Source organism: Cucurbita maxima, unplaced genomic scaffold, assembly GCF_002738345.1.
Source record: "Cucurbita maxima cultivar Rimu unplaced genomic scaffold, Cmax_1.0 Cma_Scf00094, whole genome shotgun sequence".
Classification (NCBI taxonomy): Eukaryota; Viridiplantae; Streptophyta; class Magnoliopsida; order Cucurbitales; family Cucurbitaceae; genus Cucurbita; species Cucurbita maxima.
In genome coordinates this window covers 70,467-83,984 of record NW_019272110.1, presented here as the reverse complement: position 1 = coordinate 83,984, position 13,518 = coordinate 70,467, and the positions used below count along the sequence as shown (strand labels likewise).

Below are 13,518 nucleotides of genomic sequence, written 5' to 3'. Positions count from 1 at the left end.
ATCCTATGTGATAAGTGTCAATTATGCTGGATTTTGTAAAGCTAGATGTATTTCTAGTATTCTTGCACGCTTTCACAAATGAAAGCTAACTTTATTAATGATTCCAACCAAAAGCGGGTTAAAATGATGAATAACTCTTAGATCGAACTGGGAATATACGATAGTCACTCTTAGATCCCAAGATGACTCACTCCAGAATTAGCTTGATCATGACTAATCCAATGAATCGATTTTAACACAAGGTTTTTGTATTCCACGATGATTTCAAACACAAGGTTTTTGTATTCTAAGTAGGCCAAAAAGATAATCTAAACATAATATAAGTTCAACTATCAATTACAAACTACAAATAAAAGCTATTAAATACGAATCGAAGAAAATAAGACATAACATAAATAATCTTAAATGTCTATCAAAGACAAAAAAGTTATAAAATCCTTTTCCAATGTCAAGTGATATTTTATTGTTATTCAATTCTTTTCTTGATTTAATACTTGAATCTTTATTGCATTGCTTCTTGTAATTGCTTCTTTGAATACATGCAATTGATGAGTGGTTGGATTCATATCACTATGCATAAGGCACTATCTTTACTTGTGATGTCGTCATCAACGATATAGAGGGGTCTTGCCTTTACTACCTAAAATAGAAGTAGACTTAGTATTTTAAGAAATACTCATTAGTGACTCCACTATTGGGGTTTAAGAAATACTCAGTAACTTGGGGTCCGGAAAATGCAAACACATACAACTCATGATTAGGGGTCTATCATTAAAACCATCATTGGTGACCCCACTTATAATTGGGGTTAGAGAAATGCAAACACACGTAACTCATGATTAGGGACCTATCATTAAAACTATCATAAAGGTGGCCTTCAATTCGAACAAAATTGGATGTGTAGTATTTTTCTACACACGACCCATACATGCGAGCGTGGGTCTCCAAGTGGTTCGCACCCACCTGGACCCATCATAGTCGAGCTAGTTGTTCGTAGCAATGTTCGGAGGTCAGCAGACCCCGAGTGTCATGCAAGGCATGATGATGATCATCATCATCATCATAGTATACACATTCATACTCATAATTATAAATGAAGTATCCTGATGTATATGAACACACAAAATGCATAAGGTCCCTATAGTTTTCATCTTTAAATTATCTTTATGTCACAACCCTATGCATCGGTCACACGTTACTCTAAGTAACATGCACGCATTTGTCATCATACATTCAGCCTCATTAACATTAACTAGGGTTCTATCTTTGAAAATTTTTGCATCATAATGCATTGTGACATTTAATATATGCACATCATCTTAATATAGAACATCATCATATTAAGTCATTTCATCATCATACGTCTCACATCTTCTTGTTATCATGCATCATCATCATGTAAACATCATGTACACATCATCACTTGATGTCATCACGTTATATATAACATCATCACATCATCATATTAAACATCATGTACACATCATCACTTGATGTCATCACGTTATATATAACATCATCACATCATCATATAACATAAAACATAAATGACACGTGTAAGGACCATTGAGCACTTGTCGTTATACATAAGACAAGTTATCCAACCGAGTCAATAGTAAAATCATTTGGTTGGCCTTAGCCAAAGTTCTATCTAGCTCCAAATTTGCTTGCTTTCATCTTTCAAATTCGTTTACTCTATTTTTCACCTATTTTGAATATAAACTTGATTGTCTCAGTAAAAAATCGAATTTCATGTTCTCATTGTTTTTAAATTGTGTTTGATAGTAAAAATAAAATTAAAAAAATACGTCAATATTCTTTCAATATAAATATTGTTTGTTATAATATTATTGTCATACAAACCATTTAAAATAAGCTTTAACACTTCTTTCTTTTTTTACCAATTTTAATAGATTCTTATTATTTTTATTTCTTGGTATTTAATTTTGTAACTAAACTTTAAATGATTGCAACGAAATTAAGAACAAAACAAGATAAAAGAAAAAGAGGATCTAACTAACCTATTGCGACAAACTCTTCCATGTGAATTTGGAGGCCATTTTTGTTTCTATTTGTTTTTACGGAAGGAAGGAATTACTGGTTGGAGTGAAGGGTATTTTAAGAAAGAAGTTGTGAGAGTTCAAAGGAATCTTCCAATAGTCTCTTCCACCTCTCAAAATAATGAGCAAATCAAAATTAGGGTTCTAACTCTCCAAATCTTCCCTCCAAAACAATACAAGTCTGTTAATTTATGTAGATACACTTAATTTGTGTATATGTGGTTTTATAGACAAAACATTGTTCTCTCCTCGCAAACTCTAGTAATGGAACAACTCCCGGATTGGGTTGGGTTATATTTTTTTTTTATTTATGTTCGGTTAAATTTTTTAAAAATTAAAAATTCGGGTCAGTTCGTGGGTTATGAGGTTAAAAATTAGGTTATGAGACATTTGTAAATGAGGTTAATGATGCAGGTTATGAGGTTTGATATTTGAACTTTATGAGATTTTTTTTATAACATTTGAATAAGATATCTAAAATATTCAAATATGTTACTCATCTCCCACCTTCTGTTATAGAGAATTCTTTTGCAACTCTCTTTCTTCGGTTCATTCGAGATTTTTAATAAAGGCTCCCACAAGCTTTAGTCTTGTATTCAACTCATAACAAGAAAGATGTTGTGGCATTTGGAAGAACGCTAGCGTTGTTGGAATAGAGGTTTGCAAGCTGTGGTTTCTACCAAGTTAGAGTTATTACTCTTATATTTATTGTTTTATTTTATTTTTTTAATAAAATCAAAACAGTTTTCAATGCACGTGCGTGGACTGTGGGTAAAAAAGTACTACTCATTCAAAAATGCTTTGACTCCGACTAAAAAGTGGAATCCAAAAATTCTTTTTAAGAAAAGATAGTCCTGCCGCAATTGTATGTGATAACAATTTTTGACACCATCGTGGTGTATTAACAAAGTTTTTTGATACCAACAGTGGAGTATTAACAAAGTTTTTTGACACCAGGTTGGCTATTTATTTTTCCAAGTCATGGGTAAGACACTCATAAAAGATGATATCATTGTTGTGGATACCATGAAAATGAAGATAGGGAAGAGACATATTTTGCATTTTAGTTGTAGTCGTTAGAGATCATGGTGATTCCATTCTTCTAAAATTCTTGTTGTTTTATTGTTTCATAATTCTCGTAGTTTCAACCTCGTTATTTCACCCACATTTGTCACGACTCAATTTTCAAGGTTTTGAATCTATTCAAGCTAGTGTTATTTAAATTTATTAAAAATGAAAAATGGGTTCGAATTACCATTACAAATAAAATACAAAAAAATCAAAATGTAAAGATGGGACGACACCCTAGGATGATCCCCATTGTGACGACATAGCTTTTCAACAATCCGTCACCTCGACGGGCAACCTACGAACTCCTAAAAAAAGGAGTAAGGTGTGAGTGTAAAAAGTACTCAAAAGTACTCAGGCCTATTTCTAGGCTCTTATTGTACTCTTATCTTAGTAAGGTACCATAAACTTTTCTCTAGTCTCGAAGAAGTTCGGATATAGTTCTATAGATATCTAAGTTTCTCAAAAGGTCTTAAAGTTCCAAATGGTTCTCTTCATCAGATCCTAGTGTTGCATATCTCTTGGATGGAGAATCTCATCTTAGGTGAACTTGCTTTTTGTTCTCCTACTTAGTAAGTTTGCATAGCCACAACAAGGAACATCTGGTATCCTAGGTTGAGGTCTCATAGGAAAGTATGACATCGGTCTCAACACATTTGTGTAAAGTTAATTGGTGACTCTTTCACATGAAAAATCATACAGTCACACCTAGGGGAGCCATCTTGTGTGTCTCCCAGTTATTGAGTCTACTCGTATGGTTCATCGCCCCTCTCAATGATGGTTTACAGTATAGTGAGCTTGTTGAGAGGATCGCTAACTGTTTTTGCACATAATAGTGGCAACTACCATGAGCTCAATTATTTGTATAGTTCCTCGTCTCCTCTAAAGGGTAGTTTATGACTCTCTACCCGCTTCTAGACACAGTCGTGAGTATTCAAGTTGATACCATTTCACACTGCTAGAGGTCTCGTTAGTTCTCTTAAATTTATTTGGGTATCGTGGAGGTTCACTAGATTCTTAGGGGCATCTAAGCAATTTAAATCTCATATTCGCAATTTCTAGGATTCTTAGAACTAGCTTATCGAGCTAATCCATCCTCTAGGTGTACTTAGGTTTGGACCTCTCACAATCCTAAATGCTTGGTCTACGGGTAAAGTATTGACCTAGATCAAAGTGAAAACAGGTCAAAGTGAAAACCACTTTAGTTCTCCCACTCTAATCTCAACATGGTTTTCTCTTGCCTACTTTATTAGGGAGATATTCCTATGGATCATTTAAAGCACGGAAAACATAGCCTAACATTATGGCAACATCCTATCCTTCTTTCTTAAATAGTAGAAAACATTAAAATAGGCATGCAACTTAATTTCTTATCCTAGGAGCATTTCAGTAATTTTTTTTTCTTTGGTAACATACATGGCATCGTCATCCAACTTACTCTACTGAGGTCCTAATCATGCATATTCTAACCACTTAAAGCAAGATATGCTCGCATGTCTCTAGCGATTCCTATACGTATTACTTGAGAAAAGTCTGAATGTCTACTTACATGGATGACACATGTCTTCTCCAGCTAGCATGGATGACACATGTCTTCTCCAGCTAGATTTTCTACAGGGGCTCCAAATTTTTTAAATTTATCTAGTAGGTTATAATTCAAGCCATAATAAGGTTAATATCAAAATAGAAGCAAAAATAGTCCAGCATGAGTCAAAATGGGTTGGGAGACATCTTTTACACACTTAGACGCGCACTAGAAGAGTAGGCCATGCAAAGGTACACGTGCGAGTACGGACATTATGTGTGTCCTCGACTCCACGATTGTTTTAGTGCCTTTGAGTCCCTGATCTCGAGTTCGATCCGCACACTATGTTTTCTTCAATAATTTCTCTTTATTCCGTCTGCCATGTGTTTGTCGCCTTCACTTCACATGTGTCCCCGTCGTCATCTAACGTGTGTCCCTTCTCCTTCCTAACACATGTTTTGAGCATAATTCGTGATCAACCAATTTACTTCTCGATTTTTGTGTCTTTTTCTACCTAACTAGAAACAATTTGGTTCCTTCATCAAAGTTGTAAAATTTTAATCTAGCTTTATGCAAAAATTATTTTCGTTCAAATTCTTAATTGTAGAGAGAAATAAACATGTTCAAATTAGGCTCAAAACACTTAAACTTACCATTCTTGACCATCGTCGGGACTCTGATCCAATTCAACTCTAGTTTTGTTCACAAAGATGTGCAAAATACTCCTTAGAATAACATACATGACCTTATTTCAAGAAAAATCTCTTTGAATCAAATTAAAAACTTGAAACCCTTACCTCTCAATCTTTCCGGTTTCGAGACGATTCAAATATTTAGATGGAATAGTTTCAAACTTTTTGAGAAACTTTCCTGAAAGAGCCGTGGCCAGAAAATGACTCATTGTGGCATGATCGAACTACCTCAATGGTTAAGTTTCTTTCCTCCCACCATTTTTCTCTCTATTTTGTTTTTTAATCTTTTCTTCTCCCTGATGGACTTTAGCTTTTTTTTTTTTTTTCTCCATGAAAGTGTTTTTAATAAATCTTTTTAAATGATTTTTGTTTTGCACATTTGGGCATGCCATATCTGTGATAACCACTTTATGAATATATTACATTAGCAACCTCATATTAGATGCACCGTGACAATATCAAATTTAAAATAAAATAATCAAAATTATTATTAAAAATGAAGAGGGATTAAAAGACATAAATACCAAAAGAAGAAAAAGAGGCTAAAAGTGGTTGGATCTGGCGGTGGAGGGAGGGGAGTAGCTAGTGGAGAGTAGGTCGCACAGAAGAGTGTGGTGATGATGTTGTCGATTGAAGGCTGAGAGTTAAGTACACGTGATAAAGTTTAAGTAATTTCATGAATTTGGAGATTTGAATTCAAGAACATAAATTCTGGGTTGTGTAGAATAAATCTGAGTAAGTAAATAAAATAAAATAATAAAGCCAAAAGTGTGACTGAATATATATACACAAATACATACATTGAACTAGTGGACAGAGTAAATATGCCCCCCACCCCACCCCACCCCACCCCACCAGAGATATAATAAGCACGTAATCCAATATACGCCTCGAACTGTCATTTCTATGAGGGTACATCAACAGTAATCCAAACATTCTCATCCTCAAATGGGTTTTAAAGCGCTGATAAAAGGGCATCAACATCATGAACAGTTAAGGATTTGGAGTTTTTTGGTACCAAAAGTGATGGAACCAATAGTAACTACAAAAAAGAGGTAAGAGGTAAGAGGGAAAGAAGAGAAGGGGCCTGTGATGATGTATATCATTTTTTGTACTAACAATGAAACCCATTATTCGAGAAACCCCTTCGAAGTGTTACTTTCACGATGTGTAAAAAGGCATCAAGGAAGAGAATAGGGAACAGAAAGCCCACACTCACTGCCATCCATTTACTCCTCCTCTGACTCCCACTGTTCATTCTAAAATATATGCATTTTTGCATGGGTCACTTATTTTGGGCATCTCCCAAATAAATATGCAACTCCCTTCTAATGCTTTAATCACCTTTCTTTCTACTTTCGGCTACTTTACGAACCTCAAATGGACTCTGGGAACCATTCTACAGACCAACCACTCCAACTAAAACAGGAGGAAGAAGACGATGGCGTGGACGGAGGAGAAATGCTGCGTAGGAGAATTTCTAGCCACCCCTTATATGGCCTCTTACTTCAGACTCATCTCAACTGTTTGAAGGTGAGTTTAGCTATTTGTATTCATGATAAAACTTAGTAGTCATTTGTTATACGTTGTGCGTTCAGGTTGGAGGAATTGGTGAATTGGACCGAGGTTATTTAGCTATGGATTTGATGGAACACCGAGAAAACGAGATCAGATGCTTGAATACGCTTAACCAATCGGAGCTAGATCGCTTCATGGTATGCTATTAACTCCATATCATTCGGAATTCGAACTTTATAATAAGCATCACGTTTGAATCATTGGATGTTACAAGTCATATGCGTGGTTGACACATGACTTAATCTTTGCATAATTTATTAGTCGTCAAACCTTTTTAGGGAAAGTTACTAATCGTGGAGCATTTTTAAGAGAAGAATTGTTAAGTCATGGGTCCTAAGTTTTATTTCAAAAGTCGAGGATTGTTGTTGCGAGGGATTTAGAGAATGATCATGGGTTTATAAGTAAGTAATACGTTTCCGTTGGTACGAAGTATTTTGGAAAAACTCAAAACAGAGTCATGAGAGCTTAGGCTAAAAGTAGATAATATCACGAGAGTAGGGTTTGGTTTTAGTTTGATTGTGATGTGGAGTTTAGGAATGGGAAGGAAATTATAGGGTGCGTTGAAACTGAAGGAGTCATGTGTACAGGAAAGCTATTGCTATGCATTGAGCAAGCTGAAAGAAGCAATGGAGGAATCTCAGTTAAAATCGATGGCATTCATAAACAGCATGAACTCGCAATTAAGGGAGCTAACGGCGACGGGTGCAGCAGCCAAGAAACCCACCGCCGCCTCATCTTCTGCTGCTACTAGCGACACAAAGTGAAGGCAATTAGGAAGTAGAGTACATAACGGACATGAGTTGTTCCCTAACCCACCCTACCTACTTGTGGAGTATGGACCGAGGTCTCTAACAGGGATATGTAAGAATGGCTGTAATATGATCAGCAGCATCTGTTTTTGACATTAAGTAGGGTAATTTGGCTGCGTATCTAGACCATATTAATGCTTGGGGATAATAATATTGATCTATATAACTATAATTCATGCAAAATTATTCACGTCTATTATGGTAGTTTAACCGAGTGTTTATATCTAATTCAAGCCATAACGGTTGAGTTGGTAGTTTTTTGTCCGACCTTTGGCCAACTATAAAATAGATTTACAACTTAACTATATTTTAAGAATATTATATCTGTTTTTATTTTTAAATACGTCAAAAAGAGCGCCTATCGATGCAATTCTTAAATAAACGGTCGGACCGAGTAAAACTCTATTTAAATTATTTAGGTTATTATTGTGAATTAAGTGATTTTAGTGAGAAGTACATTTTGGGTCTAGATATTTCTTCAAATTGTGGTTCTAGTTATTCTCGTTGTTGGGTAAGCTATTGTATCCACCCCTTCTTTGAGCTTTCTTGAAAGAGCTTCAATGAAAATTCTTGATTTTGTTATTTTCTGAAATTAAGTTTATTAATAAATTCTTCTCCTTATTTTAACATTTTTTTCCCCTTTTACAATACCTTCAAATTCTTATATAATTTAATAAAAATATTACAATTTGGTTAAAAAAAATAAAATTACAGTTTTACCCTTCATTATGTTACCGACTTTTCTCATTCTCAAATTCTCTCTCCCTACGAACTTTCTATTGAGATGGTTGGGAGTAAGCCTCACATTGGCTAATTTAGAGAATGATCCGAGTTTAAGTAAAGGAATACATCTTCATTGGTATGAAGCCTTTTGAGAAGCCTAAAGAGTCGTGATTCCTAACATGGTTATGAGAGTAGATTCTTAATATGCTCTATGGCTACAACTCTGATCTTCCACGTCATTATCCACGGATTGCGACTAGAATTATCTTCCACATCTAGCTCTCATGGCAATAATGAGTTGGATCATTGATTTAGGATGTTCAATAGCTCTCATGGCAATAATGAGCTGGATCATTGATTCAGGATGTTCAAACCACATAATTGACGATCAAAGTAGTGCAATGGAAGCAGGGTGGGGTGGCCCTTAGAGAATGAAGTGACGCAATCACCTGAACACAGGTTGGAAATCAAACTTGGGAACTAGTGTCAAGATCCAAACACTATGATGAAATATTTAGTCTAGTAGCGAGATGTAGGCAGCTTGGAACTAGTGTCAAGATCCAAACACTATGATGAAATATTTAGTCTAGTAGCGAGATGTAGGCAGCTTTCGAGGCTGCATTCTTGGTCAGATAATTCCTCTATAGGACCTTGACAAGGCAATGACTTTGTTACTTAGTTCTCAACCTCCTCCCGTGAGAGTATTGTTATGGGCTTTTTTCCATAGGTCAAATCTTCTCTCATGTGAATGATCCAAATTGTACTTGTTTAGAATTGAAACATGAAATACATTATGCATGACACGCATGACAGCAAGGTTAGGTGGCAATGTCATATGCATACTACAAGCCCAATTAGCTCGAAGATATCAAATGGGTACATAAATTTTGGGCTCAACTTGGTTGTTCTTCTTGTCGTACCTAGGCACCCAAAAACCTTGAAAATTTGAAAGATAACTAAAAAATTCCAAGTCTCAAGCAAATATGCCCTCATTGGATATTTCTCTCAATTTGAGAGGATCAAATCATCCATGTCACTCCAAATTTAGATATGGCCTATTAGGCACCGCTACACCTTCATCCAACATTTGAAATTGAAGGAGATGGGCTACCGACCTTTAATTTTCAGGCCATGCTTCGTCCTTGAAGCTTTCAATGGCGATGGAGCATTGGGCCATAAAATGGGATGTGAGGGCTACCTTTTGGTACCAACCATTTGAGTTGAGATCCTCTGAAAACCAAGAGCCTAAGTCATTAGTTTTTGGTCAAATTAGAGAGTTATACTCGACCCCTTTGGCTCAAATGAGTCCCTACACACTCAGACAACAATTAGAACCAAACTTGCCCAATAAAGGCCTATACCGTTGGGTTCAAGGGAGGAAGAGGAAGAGTTTTGGTGAAGACATTGAAGAGAAACACGTGTTAAGCAGCAACGGCACGTGGGATCAGACTAAGCTCCCATGTAAACGTAAGAAATTTACACAACAATCCAACACAACCCAGAGGCTCCAAAACCCAAAACATGTAAACAAAGCAACACAGCCACCTTCAACAATCCAACACAACCCAGAGGCTCCAAAACCCAAAACATGTAAACAAAGCAACACAGCCACCTTACACTTTATCATGCACAAATATTTCAAATTAATTTTACATTTATCCATATAATTTCCTGGATTCTGTCCCCAAATCTTTCCCCTGTTCCACTTTCTCCCATTGTCTCACAAAAGAATCGATCCTTATTGTCACAATTAAAGCATTGATTCTTATTCCTACACTTAACTTTTCTCACAAAAGAATCGATCCTTATTGTCACAATTAAAGCATTGATTCTTATTCCTACACTTAACTTTCCCTCTTTCCCCTTTCTATTTATCTTTAAACTTCTTTGCATCTTAATCCAAGCATGGCAGAAAGAGATGAAGCGCAAGAACACGTCCAAAATCCGAAGGATTTTGCATCTTAATCCAAGCATGGCAGAAAGAGATGAAGCGCAAGAACACGTCCAAAATCCGAAGGATTTGAAAGAAGAAAAGAAGGGAGCAAGACCATGCTACCCAAAAACCACTCGGCGCTCTGTTTTCGCATGCATATCCATCTTCCTCCTCATAATTGGCGTGGTGGCTCTCACTCTCTGGCTTGTGTACCGCCGCATGCATATCCATCTTCCTCCTCATAATTGGCGTGGTGGCTCTCACTCTCTGGCTTGTGTACCGCCCCACTCACCCTCAATTCAGGGTGGTTGGAGCCGCAATATACGAGCTCAACATCTCATCTCTGCCACTGCTGTCCACAAGGATGCAATTTACAATCCTTACAAGGAACCCCAACAGGCGAGTTGGGATCTATTATGACAGACTCACTGCTGCAATTTACAATCCTTACAAGGAACCCCAACAGGCGAGTTGGGATCTATTATGACAGACTCACTGCGTTCGTGTCGTATAGGAACCAGCAGATAACGCCGCAGGTGATGCTGCCTCCCCTGTTCCACGAAAAGCGGAGCACAGTGGCGATGTCCCCTGTACTAGGAGGTGGGGCGGTGGCAGTGCCGTTGGAGGGAAAAGCGGAGCACAGTGGCGATGTCCCCTGTACTAGGAGGTGGGGCGGTGGCAGTGCCGTTGGAGGTGGGAAATGGGTTGGTCACGGATGAAGCGATTGGAGTTGTGGGGTTGAGAGTTGTGTTGTTGGGGAGACTAAGATGGAAAGCTGGGCCAGTCAAGACTGGGCGTTATGCGGTAATTGTGAAATGTGACGTGTTGGTGGGTCTCAAAAGTGGGGTGGTGGGTCAAGTTCCGTTGCTTGGTTTCCCCGCTTGCCAGGTTGATATTGGGTCTCAAAAGTGGGGTGGTGGGTCAAGTTCCGTTGCTTGGTTTCCCCGCTTGCCAGGTTGATATTTAGGCCATGTGGTTATTACTCATAATGGATGTTTCTAAATGTTGTTTTATTACTTGGTTCGATTTAATAACATATATAGATGTGAGGAGCAGAATAAATTTGTGGCTCTTTCATTGTTGAATGTTAGGAAATGGGGCTTTCAACATGGGCTTCGTATGGAGAAATATAAAGGCCAATATACATATATACAATTGTATGTAGTATGAAGAAGATTTGGTTAATAGATGGTGTTGAGGTGTAATGGAAGGGGCATGGGTTGGTGGTGCAAGAATTGAGGTGGTTGTGGGTTACCATTTTGGTGTGAAGCATCCTTACATTTGCGTGTTGGATGTAGGAGGGAGAGACAAGGAGGAGGCGAGAGGGTGAGGTGAGCAAGATGTTGGACAATCCCAACCACCGCAGATATGCTCCCACGCAGTCTAAGAGTACTTGAGTTGGGGTCTACCAATGTGTGCTTTGGACTCTTCTCTTTGCTTCCACTCTCCGCTGTTTCTAACCATCTCTCTCCCGACATATAATATACTCAAATATGGAAATCCCCAAACGCCATTAGTTTAGGCTCCAAATCACGATTCTCTAAGGGGATTCTGTGACTTAGAGGAATGGTAGCTGTGGGAGAACGACGGGAGCACAATTCTTTTCTTTTATCTTTTGGAAGGCAGATGTCTTCACCTCTTAAATTGATTTGAAATCTCTACGCTTTTTTTAACATCCTCTCACACCCTACTTGTATCAAATATTAAATACTTATTCTACTACCAATTGAATCTAATCCCACTCTAAGATACATTTGGCCTTCTTTTTTATTTTTTTAATATGTCCATGTATCAATTGAACTCGTTTAAGTTGCATCTCACTTGAACCGTTCTCGTTCGAATACAGTCCTGGAAATTTAAGGCCAGCTTGGGTCTGATACCCTCGACTCTTTCCTTCTAGTTTCAACTCTCAAAAGTGTTTAAGATTAGTATGACTTGTTTTTAACCTATTTTAAATTAGTTTTTAATGTTTAAGATTAGTATGAATGAAGACTCATTATTTATGCATGTAGCTTAGTTTAAATTATTTTATGCAAAATTAAGTGAGAATTCTTAGTTCTAATTTATGATTGTTGCACTTATCCGGATAATTAAATTTCAGAGCAACCTTAAGTTAGCATCAAGGAGTCAATGTAGGTTCAACCTAGCCCAACCAAGTATCAACATGGTTAGAAATTGATGTTGTATGATAACATGTGCTCCGTGGTTCTGAATGTGCCATCTGCTTGATATGTGTCAAATGGTTATGAAATGATATAACTATGATATGTTATGTAAATGTTATGACACGTGTTATGATGTGATGCGTTTGACGATATATTTGAGATATGATATGTGAATGATATGATATATGTTATGAAACAATGTGTTTGACGATATATTTGAGATATCATACGTGAATGATATGATATATGTTATGATATGATACGTTTGTTGATACGATACATGCATATTGTGATATGCTTTATGATATGATACGTGCATGGTATGACATGATATGTTGGAAGACACAATATACTTGTGATATGACACATTGACATGATAAGATGTATGATATGAATGACAAGCAATAAGATGTTTCGACATGATGCACAACCCCGATTTATGTATGGAAAGCTATGATAAAAATGACATGATATGAAGGAAAAATGGAAGGGCTGTCTTACATGATAATGAATAAAAATGTTGGGACCACATACATCATTGTGTGTTCATGCATCAGGGAATGCCCTTCTTTTATGTTGGTACAAACGCGTACACTACAAGGTAGAAAAAATATCATTATGTTAATCGTAATATTGCGACGGTCACTATACCTAACGGATGTCCGACATCAAAAGCTCCAGAGAATACTCGCTCGACCATAAAAGGGGCCTAGAAGGTGTGCGAACTAACTGGTGGGTCCATACTCAAATGTGTGAAAACAATAAATATATATCTAATTAACTTTTAGGATAGCTGCCTAAGAAAATATAAACGGATGTAATAAGTCCCACTCATAATTCTATATCCTTGCATCTTAGCTTTGCACGTAGAGAGCATCACGAACAATTGTTTCTTCAAAAGCCTCATAAACACCATGTTCCCCAAAAAGAACACAATTCTTGATGTACTCTTTCGATCATCCACA

At 36.9% G+C, this 13,518-nt stretch overlaps 2 protein-coding genes across 2 annotated transcripts; both read left to right on the top strand.

Annotated features, from left to right (window-relative positions):
* Positions 1-6,718: 6,718 nt before the first annotated feature.
* Positions 6,719-7,875, top strand: LOC111472956 (homeobox protein KNOX3-like). Its single transcript, XM_023118550.1, has 3 exons — positions 6,719-6,878; positions 6,944-7,060; positions 7,511-7,875. Exons 1-3 carry the CDS (start codon positions 6,726-6,728, stop codon positions 7,685-7,687), a joined length of 447 nt encoding a protein of 148 aa, XP_022974318.1. The 5' UTR covers positions 6,719-6,725; the 3' UTR covers positions 7,688-7,875.
* A 2,739-nt stretch (positions 7,876-10,614) lies between these two features.
* On the top strand, positions 10,615-11,492 carry LOC111472958 (NDR1/HIN1-like protein 1). Its single transcript, XM_023118551.1, has 4 exons — positions 10,615-10,775; positions 10,843-10,985; positions 11,053-11,276; positions 11,344-11,492. The coding sequence occupies exons 1-4, from the start codon at positions 10,753-10,755 to the stop codon at positions 11,353-11,355; spliced, it is 402 nt and encodes a 133-aa protein (XP_022974319.1). The 5' UTR covers positions 10,615-10,752; the 3' UTR covers positions 11,356-11,492.
* Positions 11,493-13,518: the final 2,026 nt, after the last annotated feature.